The 18325-nt window shown below is 41.2% G+C and overlaps 1 protein-coding gene and 2 long non-coding RNA genes across 3 annotated transcripts; 2 read left to right on the top strand and 1 right to left on the bottom strand.

The window, feature by feature from the left end:
- The first annotated feature begins 2168 nt into the window (after nucleotides 1–2168).
- On the top strand, nucleotides 2169–2681 carry LOC129748291 (uncharacterized). Its single transcript, XR_008737704.1, has 2 exons — nucleotides 2169–2351; nucleotides 2415–2681. It is a non-coding gene; the product is annotated as an uncharacterized LOC129748291 (long non-coding RNA).
- A 1467-nt stretch (nucleotides 2682–4148) lies between these two features.
- LOC129745131 (uncharacterized) lies at nucleotides 4149–4795 on the bottom strand. The gene is made up of 3 exons (XR_008737085.1): nucleotides 4580–4795; nucleotides 4409–4499; nucleotides 4149–4201 (listed from the first exon to the last, which is right to left on the bottom strand). It is a non-coding gene; the product is annotated as an uncharacterized LOC129745131 (long non-coding RNA).
- Nucleotides 4796–4884: 89 nt separating this feature from the next.
- Nucleotides 4885–6667, top strand: LOC129743226 (uncharacterized). The gene is made up of 2 exons (XM_055735205.1): nucleotides 4885–4993; nucleotides 5489–6667. The coding sequence occupies exons 1-2, from the start codon at nucleotides 4979–4981 to the stop codon at nucleotides 6665–6667; spliced, it is 1194 nt and encodes a 397-aa protein (XP_055591180.1). The 5' UTR covers nucleotides 4885–4978.
- Nucleotides 6668–18325: the final 11658 nt, after the last annotated feature.

Genomic DNA, 18325 nt, shown 5'->3' with positions numbered 1-18325 from the left:
TGGTAAGTTACTTACATATGTTTACCCAAGCGTTTGCCTAGATATTGTATTTTGGTTTCAACAGTTCCAACATATTTTTTCTCTCCCCTCTTTTCCAGCTGCCGCTTCCCAACAGACGGCCCCAGTCAAATTCTGGTTCCAATCATTTGGGGGTGTCAAGGCTTAGATGAAATATCAGAGCAACGCACGCACAAATTCCAGAACGATTGTCCTGGTGCATATGATGACGGGCAACACCGAAAGCAGCCAGGGATCGATGAGGGACGATAATCGTTGCCGCCAAACCTCACTGGCAGAAAAAAAGGGCGGAAGCGTACCGTTGCTGGCCGCAGTTCCTGCTTTCGGCTAAAGTAGATGCGCTGGACAACACCACATACTAGCCATTCTACGGCGCCGAACGGTTTGCATGCAGTAACCAGCAGTGCCAGAAAGAATTAGTTAAATGAATAAATTAAGTTACAAAGTGTTCTATTTAATATTTTTTATAAATTCTGAACATCCTTTGAACAATTTAAAATGCATTTGAAACCAAAATAATCTGCTTTTAATTAAATTTTAAAAAATAAATGTTTGAAACCTTCAAACTGTTATTTTTTTGAACCGGGGTTTTATTCTCTTGATCCCAGGAATTTTAATTCGTTTTACCCAAAAAAAAATTTATTTCGATAGAAATTTGGATTCATTTTTAAAAAGGGTGTATTTTATTTTCATTCAAACGATAAGTTTAAACCAAATCGATATTTTTAATCAGTGTGACCAGAAATATATTTGTGAGAATTTCCCAACCAAAATTTTTATCATTTTTGGCCGAAATCTTATTATTTTTAAAATATATTTTTCTGCGTGTAACTTTAACAAAATGATTTGAATTTAGGACGCATAATGACTTACTCACTTTCGAGTGTAATTTGGTTTTTGCGACTTTTTGCACTGCACTGGATTGGCGTGCAAAACAAAGGTCGCAAAATAACAGTTCGGCATGTTGGTTTTTGCGACCTTGTGCATTTTCTCCAGAAAATGCTCCGCCAAGTGTACCCGCATAGCAAAAAACCATATCTCAAACAGTCAATACGATACGTTTACGGCTCTAGAAATAGTGATTGTATCTGTAAACGTAGCTTTTATTTTGAACTTTTTGTCGACAACGTTAAGAACGATAAATAAACGTATACGTTAAAAGATGAAGGTATCTGAAAAGGTTAATGAATGGTATTACGATTAACTTCAAATTTATCAATTATCGTTAGATTGTTATCGAACAATAACGCATAGCGTCCATGTCTTCTGCCAACTGCCAACAAACTTACGTCAAAATTACCGTGTCAGAGGTGCCAGATCCATCGTTTTGAAAAATTCAGCACTTTATGTCTGTTGTATTGTTTGGAAGTCGCAGTTATATGTTCAAGGTATAACAAAAGCGATTAGTGTGTAGCTAAATGATAGAATTCGCACTGATCTCCCTAAAGAGAAGAATAGAATTCTAGACTCTATGTCTTTAGAATGCTTATTCAAGTCTCTTAAGTTATGAAATGTGCAGTACAGCTAAGCAAACACGGTGTGCTCCAGCTCTAAACTAATCAAAATTAATTAAGGATTAACTTAAATTAATTTAAGATTATTCAGTTGGTAACATTCAGCACAAGAGTTGATGATTTTGAAATGTTAGGTAGAATTTAAAGTTTTTCTTAAGGATGCCTATAAATACATAATATTTTGAAATTCTATTCATAATTATACTCACGCAGTCTACATTAAGCATTAAGTTGAGTTAACAAATTACTCTTTTGTTTATTGATTTAATATGTTCATTAACACGTGTTAATTATAAATCATACTACATTCACAAATTTATTGTTCAACTTTTTCACCGACTAAAGTAAAACGTCGGTTTTGCTCATTTCATGCATGACTTTATTCATGTTAATCAATAAAATGATAAAAAAAAATCTGTATCTATGTACGCTGCTTTCAAGTTTGAGAAACATCATTTCTATTTTCGTTTTATTAGTTTTCAATATTCAGTTATTTAAATTCTGTGTCCTCGAAATTTGTCTGTTTCTAGAAGCCGCAGAGCTATATAAATATCTATATTTTCTATTTAGCTATAAATCACATTTTAATCTCATAATGGTTCAATTTTTTTCAAATCCGTCTAGTCGGCATCACTGCCAAGTGCTGTCAACTGACCGAGAAAATGAATACAAAAAAAAACAACTTTTCGTTTTTCATGTTCCCCATGCACGTCCAAATCCCGCATACCAGCAGCAACAAGTTTTCACCGATTGTGGTCCGACGGACGGATATATTATCAGGACAAACCGGGAGAAGAGCACCAGCGATGTTCGTAACAGGTAAATTCGATTAACAGTAAATAAATATTCAAATCAATAATACGAAGGTTTTCTTTATTTCAGAAAAAGGAGCTAGAGGATCAAGGTCTCGCTGGAAGGTGCAATGTCCCGAACTCTTTTGGATACAGCAGTGATCAGCGGCTAAGCCAGCGTCCCGCCCGTTTTTCCGGAATTATACTTTCTTGTGGAGGAAATTTGTTTTTATACATCGTAGAATTGAAACGAATAAACAATTCGGTATCAAATTTTGAATACGGCGAATGCGCCAAGACCTTTGTTTTGAGAAAAACGCATTCCAAGTTTCAGAAAATAAAATCAATTTCCTATTTAGCTGCGTACAATCATTTTCCTAAAGAAGTCGCTAAAATGCTTTCAAATTGGTTTAATTTCAACACCCGATCGATAAATATAGCTTTTCCGTACTAATTACCACAAAAAATTAATAAATATAACTGTGGGCCCTTTTACCACAGACTGGTGCTCTCATTTTGTTCATTCGCCAAATTGGAGTGCCCTTTTGAATTTCAGAATGACTATTCGCCTTTTGGATCACTCTTGAAAGAAGCAATATTCAAGCAAATTTCGGCTTGAAAGCGGGTCCAAATGATCACGTTAACACATTAGCACACTCAACGATCTTATAAATACTGATTTGTGCATCTCCTCGTCCTGGAAATTTTTTTTTCGAAAACTTCAATGCCCTTTTTCCATCTCGAGATAACTATTGGCCCTTTTGTTCGCGACGAAATTTCGAGGGGAAATGGGCGAATGAACTGTGGGATTACACGCTCATAAAAAAAGCTATTCGCCTTATTTAAAAAATTAAATTTAACTTCACTAAAATAAGAAAAATTGAAAGGAGATCATATTTTCGGATGTAAAATGAATAGTTTAACGCATTTAAGTGATTATCTGGATTTGTTTACAGTTGGCGCATTCGCCGTATTCAAAATTCGATACCGAATTATAAATTTAAAAAATGAGTGTTTTTACAAATAAAGGAAACTTTCTTGTGTGCGTGTGTGCGTGCTGCATTCCCTTACGATTCAGGATAGGGTACGGAAGAACGTAATATCGAATCGTTTTACAACTTTTACTGTAAACGTTCAGATACAAGAGAACTTTAAAAAAAACTGTATCAAAAACAGTTCGATGCTAAAAATACGTTATTCGTTAGTGGTTTTGGTACGTAATCGCAACTGTTCGCAGAACAGTGTCTCCATATAGAAGTTTTAACAGTTTTAAACAGTAACATAACTTAACGCCATATTCAGCAGACCGTCGTTTTGGAATTCAAGATAAGTGCAATGTTTTTTATGGTTTCAGATATCATTTTCTAAACGTTTTTTTACGCTGTTTCTAATCGTTTTATAACTTCAACAGGAACTGTTATGTTACAATATTTTCGTATTCGGGTAGTAAAGTTTGAAACTTTTTTTTAAATTAGTAAGTAAAGGTGGTTGTAGGGTACCATATTACAAGCGCACCTTATAGTACACATATATTGATCAGCAAGTATGTTACCTTGTCATACACTCTAGGCGGATACAACCCAAAACCAAGTTGTAATGCCGCAAAATCGGATGAAACTGGCTCCCGACGAAAATAAGTTTGGAGGGGTTTTCCCAAACTTGAGAATCGAGCTCTTTCTCACACCCCAAAATCGAGAAAGCCATTCTGACGAGAAAACGATATTTATTTGCTGCTCATAGCATATCAAATGGACATATATTCATTCAAAAAAGACAAATGCGTTGCTTGAAACTTTTTTTAATTCTTATTTTATTAAGTTTTTACCACTTTGTGTTTAACTGTGTTATTATAATTCCCATGGTGAAATTTTTCGAGCTCTGTAATGAGAATGGAAAACAAAGAAAAAAGAAAATATTAGAATTAAAAAGATGAATCTATAAAAAAAAATAACATGATTAAGTGCAAAACAAAAGTATGCGATATTTATTGAGTTGTTAATGAAATTGATAATATAAAATATTGATAATAATCTATTATATATTCTTACTTACAAATCTTCTGTTAACAATTTTTTCTAGACTTACCTATCTGTATTTGGGTGATATCCCCGTTCAATTTGTTGGTCCGTTCCTCCAATTTCCTACAATTCTTCCCAAATTTTAACAATTAATGTTGCTGGAAATAGAAAAAAATGGTTTTGAATTACACTTTATAGTAATTAATGACTGTATTCAATGTTTTATAAGTATACTTACGCTTACTACATACTCCTTTTTCAATGGAAAAAAATTTATACAAAAACAAACAGCGCGGCGGCAAGAAACGAAACAAATTCTGAACGATAAGTTTTTGGGGGCTTCAGTTCAAACTGTGAACTTTGATTTTGGGGTGTTGATAGCAGCCCAAAATTAAGAACGGCAGCTAAACTTTGTTTTGATGCCCGGGCATTCTTAATTTTGGGTTGTTTTGATTCTGAGTGTAGATAGAAGAGAAAAGATAGAGAGTAAGAGGAGGAGGAAAGGGAAGAAGAACGGGGAGTTTTAGCTTGGTACGCGGACAGGAAAGACGCGAATAAATCGTTGTGCAATATATCTAATTGCGAAAGTGGAAATTGCATCCGAAACCCCACGAAGTCCTTACATCTGGCGACGAGGATGGCGGAAAACATGGTGAGTTCAGTGGAAAACAGAATTAAAAGTGAAAAATTAGACAATTTGTGTTGGGAAAAAGTCCATCCTAAATGTGGCACGAAAGCCAAAATGGCGTACATTTTGATGGTCGAGACCAAAGAAAAAAAAGGGTGAGAGAATTCCCGAGGGGCACCCGATTATACGTGACTCAATTTCTTGCTCTCTTGGCTCTGAGGAGTGGGAGAGAAGTATGAGTAATTAGATGTTTGTTTTCCTTGTATTGAGGTACATTGTTTGAGAATGTTGGTGATATCCGAACTCTGAGGAGCGAAGGAATGAAAGTGTTGAGCTTTGAGAAGCTAAATGAAATGATGCGCAAGTGTTCTGAGGAACAAACATTGTTTATTATTGAGCTTTGAGAAGCCAAAGAAGAAGATGTTCTAGAGTTCTGAGGAACTAACATTCGAAAACATTGTGCTTTGAGAAGTTTTGACAATGACGTGTGTATTGACATATTAATTAATTGCATTACAGATCAGCGAGTCGCGAGCGATTCCACCATTTCGATGTGAAGAAATAGCCCGAAATCAATTATCCAAAGAATGGAAGAGTTGGAAATCTTCACTGGAAGTATATTTCGAAGCGTTTGATGTAGTTGACCAACGGAAGATGAAAGCACTTCTTTTGCATTTTGGTGGAAGACAGTTACAAAAAGTTTTCGGAAATCTACCTGATGTAGACAAAATTCCTTTGGTTGCGACTAAGGTGAACTGGTACGATTTGGCCATTAGCAAGTTGGACGATTATTTCGAGCCTGGTAGGCAATACATCTTGGAACGCTGTCGACTGCGGAAGATGAAACAGGCGAAAAACGAAAGATTTTCACATTTTATGATGCGCATTCGTCAGCAGCTCGCTGATTGTGGCTTGGAGAAATTTTCCACGGAAGTAAGGGAAATATTGACCGAAATATTCCTTACAGATGCTATAGTCGAGGGATGCGAATCTGAAGAACTCAGACGTCGCATTCTTCAAAAGGATAGATCGCTTGCCGAGCTGGAAGAGCTAGGTGCAATGATGGAGGGCGTAGAACAGCAAATGAAGGACATAAGCTCGTTGAATCCAAATGAAAGCAATATAGAAAAGGTTTTTAAAGTGGAATCTAGATTCGTAAGAAAATCAACAACATCAGGTCGTGCGCAGCGAAAACTGGAAAAGAAACCATATGATGCACGGAAAATGAGATGCTTCAGTTGCGGAATAGATGGTCACATTTCTTCATCATTGCAGTGTAAAGCTCGCGATCAAAAGTGCAGAAAATGTGACAAGAGGGGGCATTTCGAGGCTGTGTGTGGAAAACGATATTTCAACAAGCGGGATGTTAATTTCAAACACCAAGAAGGAAAAATTCGATTGATAACTGAAATTAAAGACGAGTTTGATGATAAAGCAGAAGAAATTGTTGCGGAAGACGCTGAGAATGTTCCAGAGAAAAAGAGCAAAACATATTATTGTTTTTACTCTGGAAACGAAACAAATCTCATTGAATGCGTGGTAGGCGATGTCCCTTTGAAGTTGCTGATTGATTCAGGCTCTGATGCTAATTTGATACCGTTAAAAGTCTGGGAGGAAATTCTCAGCAGGAGTATAAATGAAACGCGTGTTTACAGGTTGGAAACGAACAAAGGATTGAATTTTTATTTGTCAGAATGATACACGCTAATTTATGTTCACTCACGTTTGGGTTACTTCAATTGGTACACTGATATTTTATAACACTGTCAATATCCCGCCTCAATTGATGATCCCCAATTTCTCTCGTAGTTTGCAGAAGCGTGGCGATGGTAGTCCCTTGGTTAAGGCGTCCGCCACTTGCTCCTCGGTTTGCAAATACTGCAGCTCCAGTTGACCTTTCTCCACCAATTCTCTGACGAAGAAGTTCTGGATCTCGATGTGTTTCATACGTTTGTGTTTACGAGGATCCGACGTAACGGCGATACATGGTTGGTTATCCTCGTACACTGTAATCGGTAGCTCGACGTCTTGTCCCACAGACTTCAGGAGGTTCGTCGCCCATACGACCTCGCAGCTAGCCAGACACAACGCCATCAGTTCCGCTTCGGTACTCGACAAGGCAACTGATCCCTGTTTCTTGGTCGCCCACATCACGGTAGAACCATACAACTTGACGACAAATCCGGAAACTGATCTTCTGTCGTTGGGGTCGTTTCCCCAATCCGCATCAGCGTACGCCTCTAGCATTTTCGACGATTCAGTACGCTGGAACACGAGCTTACTATCAACTGTCCCTCTCAGGTATCTCAGGACTCGTTTCAGGTGGACCCAGTGATCATTGGTAGCACAACACTGGAATCCCGCAAAGTAGCTCACAGCTGCCGACAGGTCTGGTCTCGAAGTTACCATTAAGTACATTAGACAACCCACTAGCTCCTTGTACGGTTTGTCTGTGTACTCCATCGGATTCTCTCCTTTCTCCAATCGCAGGCGTGGGTCCATCGGAATAGCGGAAGGTTTACAGTCGCTCATCCCGAATCTCTCGAGCACACTCTTGACGTAAGTGCTCTGGTCGATTTCCATGAGTCCCATCTCACGTTCACGCCTGATGTTCAATCCCAGGAATGACCTTACTTCCTGAAGATCCTTCATCTCGAATTCAGCAGACAGGCTTTTCTTGAGTTTCTTGATCTCCTTCTCCGAGTTGCTAACAAGCAATATGTCGTCCACGTAAATGACAACGTAAACAACAACGCCGTCCTGTCGTCGATAGTACAGACACAGGTCATGCTCGCTTCTCTTGAACCCAAGACTGCTCACAAAAACATGGAAACGCTGATTCCAGCTTCGAGAGGCTTGCTTAAGACCATAAATAGCCTTGTTCAGCTTACACACAAGACCATTCCCCCTCTCAAAGCCAGCTGGTTGGCGCATATAGATATCCTCTTCTAATACGCCGTTCAAAAATGCACACGTTACGTCCATCTGGTGTACGTGCCAGCGTTCTTGGTTCGCCAATGCTAGGAGAATCCGCAGCGTCGACATTCCAGCAACAGGTGAGTAGGTCTCCGAAAAATCAAAACCTGGTCGCTGGGTAAAACCGCGAGCAACCAGCCTGGCTTTGTACCTGTCTACTTCACCATCACACTTGCGTTTAACCTTGAATACCCACTTATTATCGACCAATTTTCTACCAGCAGGTAACTTTGTTAAACGCCACGTGTCGTTCTTATCCAATGAAGCTAGCTCTTCTTCAATTGCACGATTCCACTGCGACCAATCACTTCTCTTCTTGAGAGCCTCGATATCCGACGGAATATCGTCCAAATACTCCTCAGCACTTAACGCAAACATTGTCGCACTCAAGTCATAATCACTATGCCACGCGGGTGGCACCGTAGCACGACCGCTTCGACGCACGTCACCGTTTCCCGAGTGCTCATCACCGACCGACGCTTCGTTTTCACTTTGTTCTTCAGTATCTGTGTAAAACTCATCGTCTGTTTCTTGATGCACCCGCGGCGGGTTCTGATCAACTTCGCGATTGAGCACACGACTTCGTATCACGACCGCTCGACTTTCGTCTTTCCCGTTTTCGATCAACACCGGCGGCGAACAATGTCCCAACTTTTCCTCGTTGAACACAACATCACGAACTGTGAAAACCTTTCTTCCGTTCCACACTCGATAACCGCTCGGACCGTAACCGACAAACCGAACTTTCTCACTCTTCGAATCAAGTTTCTTTCGTTTTATTGTTTTATTGGTACGTGTACGTAACACTCACTCCCGAAAACGCGCAAGTTCGAAACGTTTGGCTTTTTCCCGTGCCAAACCTCATACGGAGTCTTATCACCGGCGACCGCGACGCTTGGGCTTCGATTAAGCACATAATTTGCAGTGTAGACTGCCTCGCCCCACAAGTTCTTCGGCATTTCACTTGCTTCTAGCATAGCCCGCACTTTTTCCACGAGAGTTCTGTTGAGACGTTCACTTACGCCGTTCTGCTCTGGCGTATACGGTACCGTTGTCTCCAGCAGAATACCCAACTTCTTGCACAGACGTCGCATCGACTTACCCGTATATTCACCTCCATTATCGCAAACCAATCGGCTGATCTTGGTTCCGAAATGAGCGGATGCCATTGCCTCATATTCCTCAAGGCACTCCTGCACATCGCTCTTCGACCGAATGAGGTAAACCACGCACATATGGGTAAAATCATCAGTAAACGTGACGAAATAGTTGTTTCCGTCCCACGTTACTGGTGTCACAGGTCCACAAACGTCACTGTGAACGATTTCGAGAGGTCGACTCGCACGCTTTTCGATACGGCTGTGGAATGGCTCACGGGATTGTTTACCAACAATACAGGCTTCACACAACAATTTCACAGAGCCGTCCGCGACGTCCTCTACCGACAAGCCATCCACCATTTTCTTCGAAACTAGTTTCGCTAGATTATCACTACCTAGATGGCCAAACCTTTGGTGCCACAGCTCGAGTTTCTTGCTCACTTTGCCACTTATCATCGCACTTTCACTTGAGTTCACTTGTTTACACTCAAAGTGCATACAGTACAACTTGCCAAACTGGCAACCAGTGGCCACTGTCTCACCATCGGCCTCTACTGTTATACACCCTCTGTAGAAAATCACTTTCTTCCCAGATCTCTCCAATCGCCTGAGCGACAGAAGATTTAACGCCAGATCAGGAATGTACAAAACATCTTCCATGGTGATCACAATCTTTTGGCCATTCACCACTGCTTGTACGACGACACGACCTTTCTTGTGTGCGCGCAACACTACCCCACTTTTCGCGGTCTGAATCACTACCGGCGTGTGGAGAGTTTCCATAACCTCAAACAACGAACTATCGTTGGACATATGCTCAGACGCGCCACTGTCGAGGTACCACTTCGATTGCCTATTCACACTGGCAGCAGCAAATTCCACGTCGGCTGCAACAAAACTCACTGTTTTCGCACTCACATGTGCCTTTTGCACCGAGCTTTTGTTTTCGTGCCTTTTTGCACCACTATTCTTCGGACACTGCGCCCTCTTGTGGCCAAAACCGTGGCAGCCAAAACACTTTATCTTCGGTTTCTGTTTTCCAGAAAACGCGGCCTCTTCTTTTTCCGCTTCCGGCCGTTGGCCTCTTCGCTTGGCCTCCACATCCAGGTACTTTCTTCGCACAAGATCCAGCGTCAAATTGTCAGACACAGCCTCCATGGCCGTCGTCACGGCGTCATATGATTCCGGCATCGTAAGCATGAGGTGACAAATTACATCTTCCTCCTCCATGCATGCGCCAGCACCTTTTATCTCCCGCACCAACTGATCGAAGCGGAGAAAATGGTCCTGCAAACTATCACTCTCACTGTATCGCATAGAGAGCAACTGACGCTTCAGAAGAAACCGGTTCGTCAGACTCTTCCGCTGGAACACACTGTGGAGTCCATCCCAAATCTGTTTCGGGCTATTTTTGTCCTTGACATACTCCAAATGGCTGTCGGCGATAGCCTGAATCAACACGGACCGACACCGATTTTCCTGTTTAACACGTTCCGCGATTTTCACTTCCTTTCGCGTGGCAACTTCCGGACGATCGTCTTCTCGGACATGCCAGAAATCCTCCTCCTCAGCCGCTTTCTCCACGCAATGAAGCACATCCAACTGCTGTAGATATGCCTTCATTCGGAAGCACCAGTTGTTAAACCCGGATCCGTCAAACGGCTTGATCCGGAGCGATCTCGTTTCCTCCTCCATTACGACCGACAAACTTTTTCGATCCGAAAACTTTTCGTTCGCGAAAAACTTAGCACGCGGTTTGGAACTGAGGTTAGGCTGGGCCCATAACCTCTCAGCAGGAGTATAAATGAAACGCGTGTTTACAGGTTGGAAACGAACAAAGGATTGAATTTTTATTTGTCAGAATGATACACGCTAATTTATGTTCACTCACGTTTGGGTTACTTCAATTGGTACACTGATATTTTATAACACTGTCAATAGAAATGAAGCAGGCGCAAGTAAACGTGGCGAACATGATCAAAGGAGGACAACAGACTTTGAGAGGATATGGGAACACGAAGCCTCTTCAAATAGTTGGGACGTTTCAGGCTAACATAACTTGTGGAAATCAAACGGTCTCAGCTAAATTTTTTGTTGTTGGTGAAGGACAATGTTGCTTGTTGGGCGACACAACGGCCAAAGCTCTGGGAGTTTTGAGAGTCGGATTAAACATAAACCAGGTCGAGGATAAGTTTTTACCGTTTGGTAAAATTCGTGACATGCAGGTTCAAATTCATATGAATCCTGAATACAAACCGGTCTTTCAACCTGTACGTAGAGTGCCGATACCATATGAGTCTGCTGTAAATGAGAAGATTGAGCAGTTATTGGCTCGAGATATCATTGAGGTAGGAGGTTTATGTTTTCTTCGAAAGGATTTCCAATAACAGTTTCCAGGCTGGATGTCATAAGATTGATTTATCTTGAAAGCAAATAAATGAATAATAAAAGTAGTAAAATTGTTTAATGTTTTAATGCAATTTATTTCGTAGATTAAAACTGGACCAACATCTTGGGTTTCGCCACTAGTTGTGGTGGGAAAAGCGAATGGTGAGCCAAGGATTTGCCTCGATTTGCGTAGGGTAAATGAGGCTGTGCTTCGTGAACGATATCCTATGCCAATTGTGGAAGAACTATTAGCTAGAATTGGTAAAGGAGCAATCCGTAGTAAGCTAGACATTAAAGATGCTTTCCTGCAAACTGAGTTGGCCCCAGAATCTCGAGACGTCACGACGTTCATAACACACAAAGGGCTGTTTCGGTTTAAAAGACTGCCGATGGGTCTGGTGTCCTCCCCCGAAATTTTCCAAAAAGTTATGGAAGAGATTCTCTCTGGCTGCGAAGGAACGTTCTGTTACATAGACGACATATACATTGAAGGGTCAACTCGTGCAGAACATGATAAACGACTTCAAGTCGTCATGTCGCGCCTGAAAGATCGAGGAGTAGTTCTCAACCATGAAAAATGCCAAATCGGCGTAGCCGAGATTGAGTTTTTGGGACACGTCATTACAGCCCAGGGTATTAAACCTTCTGTTAGTAAAGTGGATGCCATCAAATCTTTCCGCCGGCCAGAGAACGTTTCGGAATTGAAAAGCTTTCTTTTTTTTATAAATTACTTTATTTGAAACGGCTCATACCTTTGAGTTTTAAGGAGCCAAACTCGTTTTTGTGTTTATAACAATTGATTACTTAGGTCTAGCACTTTTTGTTTCAAGAGGAGAAAAAGATAGAAAGGGAAATAGGAAATTGAAAAGAATTATAGACGGAGATCGATAGCTTTTAGAAAAAGATAAATTTCGAACATGTAGTCCAAATCTAGCACAGCTAACACATCCCTCACTGGAACATAGGGTGGTTTTCCTCGGGCCCGAAGGGAGTCTATCAAATTCGTTCTAGCGACAAGATGGACCTCGCACGATCAAACAATATGCTCGATGTCGTGGTAACCTTGGCCACAGCCACACAAATTGCTGCCAGCAATATTTAAACGATAGAGTACCGCATCCATGGAATAATGATTGGACATGAGACGGGAGAATATACGAATAAAATCCCGACTCAGGTCCAATCTATTAAACCAGGGTTTGAGGCTTACCTTTGGAATAATCGAGTGGAGCCACCGACCCATATCATCCTCTTTCCATTTGCGCTGCCAGTTGACAACAGAGTTCCTTCGTGCCAAGAAGTAAAATTCGTCGAAGACGATTTCACGGTGATACGTGTCGCCTTCTGTCGCCCCCACTTTTGCCAGAGAGTCTGCCCTCTCATTACCCATTATCGAGCAATGTGAGGGGACCCAAACAAAGGTGATGGCAAAGCAACGTTTTGATAAAGCACTCAGAATATCTCGTATCTTCTCGAGGAAATACGGCGAGTGCTTTCCCGATCTTATTGAACGGATTGCTTCAACAGAACTAAGACTGTCCGTTACAATATAGTAGTGTTCTGTTGGCCGTGATGCGACGCTTTCCAACGCCCAAAAAATGGCTGCTAACTCTGCAATGTATACAGAACATGGTGACTGGAGATTATATGAGGCGCTAGCTATTTCGTTGAAAACTCCAAATCCCGTTGATTCCTCTATTAGAGACCCATCGGTAAAGTACATTTTATCAGCATCGACGTGTCTATATTTGGCATCGAAAATTCTTGGAATCAAAAGTGGACGATGCGATTCCGGGATTCCACGAATTTCTTGCTGCATAGACAAATCAAACTGGACAGAAGAGGTGTCGTAGTCATGGATGAAAACACGAGTTGGAGAGTACGAAGAAGGATTAAACTGCATGGACATAAAGACATGATATATAGACATAAATCTTATTTGAAGATTTTGCTCAAGTAGCCTTTCAAAATTTACGATCACCAATGGGTTCATGACCTCACACCTGATGAGGAACCGGAGAGATAATAAATTAAATCGATCTTTTAGTGGGAGTATGCCTGCTAAAACTTCAAGACTCATGTTATGCGTTGAGGGCATACAGCCCAACGCTATGCGGAGACAACGATATTGGATACGCTCGAGTTTGATGATGTGAGTTTTAGCAGCTGACTGGAAACAGAAGCTACCATACTCCATCACTGAAAGAATAGTTGTTCGATACAATTTTAAAAGATCTTCTGGATGGGCTCCCCACCAGGTGCCAGTGATTGATCGGAGAAAATTGATTCTTTGTTGGCATTTTCCTTTCAGATACTCAATGTGGGCTCTCCAGGTACACTTGGAATCAAACCAAACCCCAAGATACTTGAAACACCTCGATTGAGTGATCGTTCTGCCTAGGAGTTGAAGCTTAGGTTGAGCAGGTCTATGTTTCTTAGAGAAAACCACCATCTCCGTTTTCTGAGGGGAAAACTCAATCCCAAGCCCTAAAGCCCAGGAAGACAATCTGTCTAAAGTATCTTGTAAAGGTCTGTGCAGATGAGACTCGGAAGATCCTGTGACAGACACCACGCCGTCATCTGCAAGTTGTCTTAGAGTGCAGCCTTCAGAGAGACAACTGTCGATGTCACTTACGTAAAAGTTGTACAAAAGTGGACTTAAACATGAACCCTGCGGGAGGCCCATGTAAGAGGTTCTTCTAATTGCAATATCTCCGTGAGCAAAGTTCAGATGTTTCTCACAAAGCAAGCTGTATAAGATGTTGTTCAAGAGAGGAGGCAGACCCCGGGAGTGCAACTTGTCTGACAACACCTCTATTGAAACTGCATCAAAAGCTCCCTTTATGTCCAGAAACACTGAAGCCATTTGCTCACGTTTTGCGTACGCCATTTGTATCTCTGACGACAGCAAAGCAAGACAATCGTTTGTCCCTCTGCCCCTTCGAAACCCAAATTGAGTATCTGAAAGGAGACCATTTGTTTCAACCCATTTATCCAAACGAAACAAAATCATTTTCTCCATCAATTTGCGTATACAAGACAACATCGCTATTGGACGGTACGAATTCGCATCGGACGCTGGTTTTCCGGGCTTTTGGATAGCGATAACTCTCACTTGTCTCCACTCTTGGGGAACAATGTTATGCTCCAAGAATTGATTAAATAAATTTAACAAGCGAAATTTGGCAGCGTCCGGAAGGTTTTTCAACAAGTTAAATTTGATTTTATCAATACCCGGAGCTGAATTGTTGCAAGAGAGGAGGGCAAGTGAGAATTCGACCATCGAAAAGCTGGAATCCATACCACACCTATCTGGAGGCACATCCCGTATTATTTTTTGTACAGGCGTAGAGTCTGGACAGACTTTCCGTGCGAAGTTAAATATCCATCTATGTGAATATTCCTCACTTTCATTCGTAGATGATCGATTACGCATGCTGCGTGCCACTCTCCACAAGGTACTCAAGGATGTTTCTCGTGATAAGCCACCCACAAAATTCCTCCAGTACGCCTTTTTCTTCCCCTTGATCAATTTTTTAAACTTATTTTCAAGGGAAACATATACTTCAAAAAGGGCGAGAGATCCATATTTCCGAAAATCTTTGAATGCTTTTGATTTGTCCTTATAAAGCTTGGAACACTGCTGGTCCCACCATGGGTTTGGAGGCCTTCGAGGAACTGATGAGTCTGGGATGGGTTTTGTTTGAGCACGAAGTGCACTTTCATGTATTAATCGTGAAAGAAAGTGGTACTCCTCGGTAGGAGGTAAAACATTCGTAGAACCGATAGCTGATGTTATTTCGTCCGTGTACTTTTTCCAGTCGATGTGTCTTGTAAGGTCATATGTCATATTTATTGTGTTTGAAGAGCTGACCCCATTGGTGATTGTAATTTTGATAGGCAAATGATCACTACCATTGGGATCAGGGATTACCTTCCACTGGCAATCCAATGATAGTGAATTTGAGCAGAGTGAGAGGTCAATTGCACTGTGTCTTGCAGGTGGTTTAGGTATTCGTGTTTTTTCTCCCGTGTTCAAAACTGTTAAATTGAAACTATCACAAATGTCATAGATAAGAGTAGAACGACTATCGTCAATTTGTTCTCCCCAGACAGTTCCATGCGAATTGAAATCGCCCAGGATTAACCTTGGCTCAGGGAGCAGGTCCTCTAGGTGATTTTGATCCACTGCAACTCTCTGAGGCCAGTACAAACTGACAACACATAAGTCCTTACCTCTTATAGTTGTATGACACGCAACAGCTTCAATTCCGCCTGATAATGGAAGGTGGATTCTGTAAAAGGAGTGGCGCTTATTGATCCCCAAAAGCACCCCTCCATAAGAATCGTAACGATCCAGACGGATAACATTAAAATCGTGGAATGAAATGTTCGATTGAGAAGAAAGCCAAGTTTCGGACAACGCAAAAATGTCACAATTTATTTCATGAAGAAGATGTTTGAACGGATCCATTTTCGGAATTAGACTACGACAATTCCACTGTAGAACAGTGATATCTCCGACCTCTCGGCGTAAATTAGCCATCGAGAGAGATAAACACTGAAAGAAGGGGCCAGGTTTGCATCAATTGCTTCAAAAATGTCTTTGCCAAGGGGAGCATTGCGAAAACAATAGGTGGTATGAAAAAACCCTAGCAATTACTTTTGCTAAACTAAATCGAGCACTCGAGCAGTCGCAGAAAGCAATTGCTTCGGTTGATATGAATAAAGTTTTTTCTGACAGCTGTTTTCTCAGTCAGGAGCTTTTACTTTTAGAACAAGCTAGTTTGGTATGAAAAAAGCCCAAATCTGAAGCAATCGCTCGAGAAATCTCCTAGTAATTACTTTATTTTCTAAGCATGCTTGGTAGCAGACTTTTCCAATAAACAAATTCTTCAACAACGTCATGAATTTATAAAATTAGCAATATTACACTTCAATACAATTTCAAAAGGCATTTTCAACATAGATAAAGAACAGTCGAAGTGATAACCCAACTTTTTTCATATTCCTTTCGTTGTATGAAATGATTCGTCTAAGATGAAACAAAACAAATCAATTAGTAAATATTTCAAATTAAAAAAATCCGGCTACAGTGGAAGAAGTCCCAATCGGCTTGAAGTTGGAAGAAAGTTGTAATAATTTAAAACATAATTCAGATCTCCCAAATTTATTTGATTTTTTTTATAATTCAAAGATTAAAATAAAAACATCTAAGTTAAGATGCGCGCCTATTGCCTATTTTTTTTATATATCGGATTATCACGATCCGAAAACGTGTGGGAGAGCTTATGATAAATGTTAAAAGGCTAAGCCATTTTTTGTTTAACAATATTCAATTTTCTTTAAACATCAACAGACGAGCATGTATTGACTTAAATTTTTCCGATCGTTCTTACACCCAACACCCGCACAGTCGATTTCATGGCTATTTTAGCCGTACTTTTCAATGTTTTGATCGTCTTCTTTCATTTTACTTTAGAAAATTTCAGATTCTGCTGGTTGGATAGCTCTTTTTTTCGAAGCAAAAGCTTTGTTCTAAGACTTTAGTACACATCTGCTAAGCAAATGTTTATGCATACCAAACTAAGCAAATGCTTTGGGCTTTTGCTTTGCTTGATTTCGAGCAAAGCAAAAGCTACCGAAGCAATTGCTAAACCTTATTCATACCACTAAATGTCTCTTATGGATTCAGATACGTTGAAAAACGATAATATTCCATTTACTATATCAGTTAGCTTGAAAATTCCCGCTTGGGAGGTTTGTTCTCCCGAAACTACGTTGGATATTGGAGACTTCGAAGATCCTGCCACTTCTGGTTTACTCTGGGGTACAAATTTCATGGGGAATCCAGGAGGGCCTGTTTTGGCATTTCTCGAACTTGATGGTTTTTGTCTATTATTTATTGTAGAGCTAACTGAGGGTATTTTTTTCGGAACTTTGGGGGTTTTAGGAGCAGGTTTTGCCCGTTTCCGGGAGTTTCCAACGAAGATAACTGGTCTATCCTGATCAGTGGAATCAGTGTCTTCACTGTCAACTGACAGCACTGAGAAGATGTTACTGCATTGGGGTTGGGTCGGAGGCGCCGCGCTCTTTAAAATTGCGGCATAGGAACGTTTTGACCGTTCCTTCAAAGAGCGCCTTTGTTTATCCCAGCGGCTCTTGAATGCCTCGCACAGGGAGATATCATGGGGTGAGCCCCCGCAATAGACACATTTCTGCTCTATTGCTGAGCACGCTCCTTCCCCATGAGTCTCCCCACAGTTGGGACAACGCGTCTTGTTGTAGCAGTGGGACGCTGTGTGTCCCAATTTTATGCAATTTTTACATTGCATCGGTCGAGGCACAAAGAGCCGCACAGGAAGCCTCAAAACTCCGTCAATCAAGACGTAGTTAGGGAGGGCGGTACCTGCGAAGGTAACACGAAATGAGGCTGAAGGAGTGTACCTTTTATCTCCATTAACGACGGTGGTAGTTCTGAGTTGGCGACAATCCAAGATTTCAACCGAAGTCGAATCAAGGCTCTTGAACTTACCAACGCCGTTGGATTTAATGTACTCCTCCTTGAGACTCATCTCTGTGATCACGCCCTCGATCTCTACGTCTCGAGAGGGGATGTAAACACGGTACTCAAGGTTAATGAAATTGCTGGCTACAATTTCATTTGCGGCTTTCCGGTCAGCCACAACAACGCGCAGCTTGTTCGGACGTACTTTAGTAATACTAGATACAGAGGGCCACCTCGCCAGATCTTTGGTGATCTGTACCACATTTAGTTGCTTACCATTTACTTTGGGCCGGATGAAAACCACCCAAGGTCCAGTGAGAGATGAGCCCTCTGTGTATTTTCGGAGCCGGGTTGTTCCACTCTTAACCGAGGGCGATGAAGAAT

Source organism: Uranotaenia lowii, chromosome 2 (genome assembly GCF_029784155.1).
Source record: "Uranotaenia lowii strain MFRU-FL chromosome 2, ASM2978415v1, whole genome shotgun sequence".
NCBI lineage: Eukaryota > Metazoa > Arthropoda > Insecta > Diptera > Culicidae > Uranotaenia > Uranotaenia lowii.
Note: the sequence above shows the minus strand (reverse complement) of the source record. Positions and strands in the feature narration are given on the sequence as shown.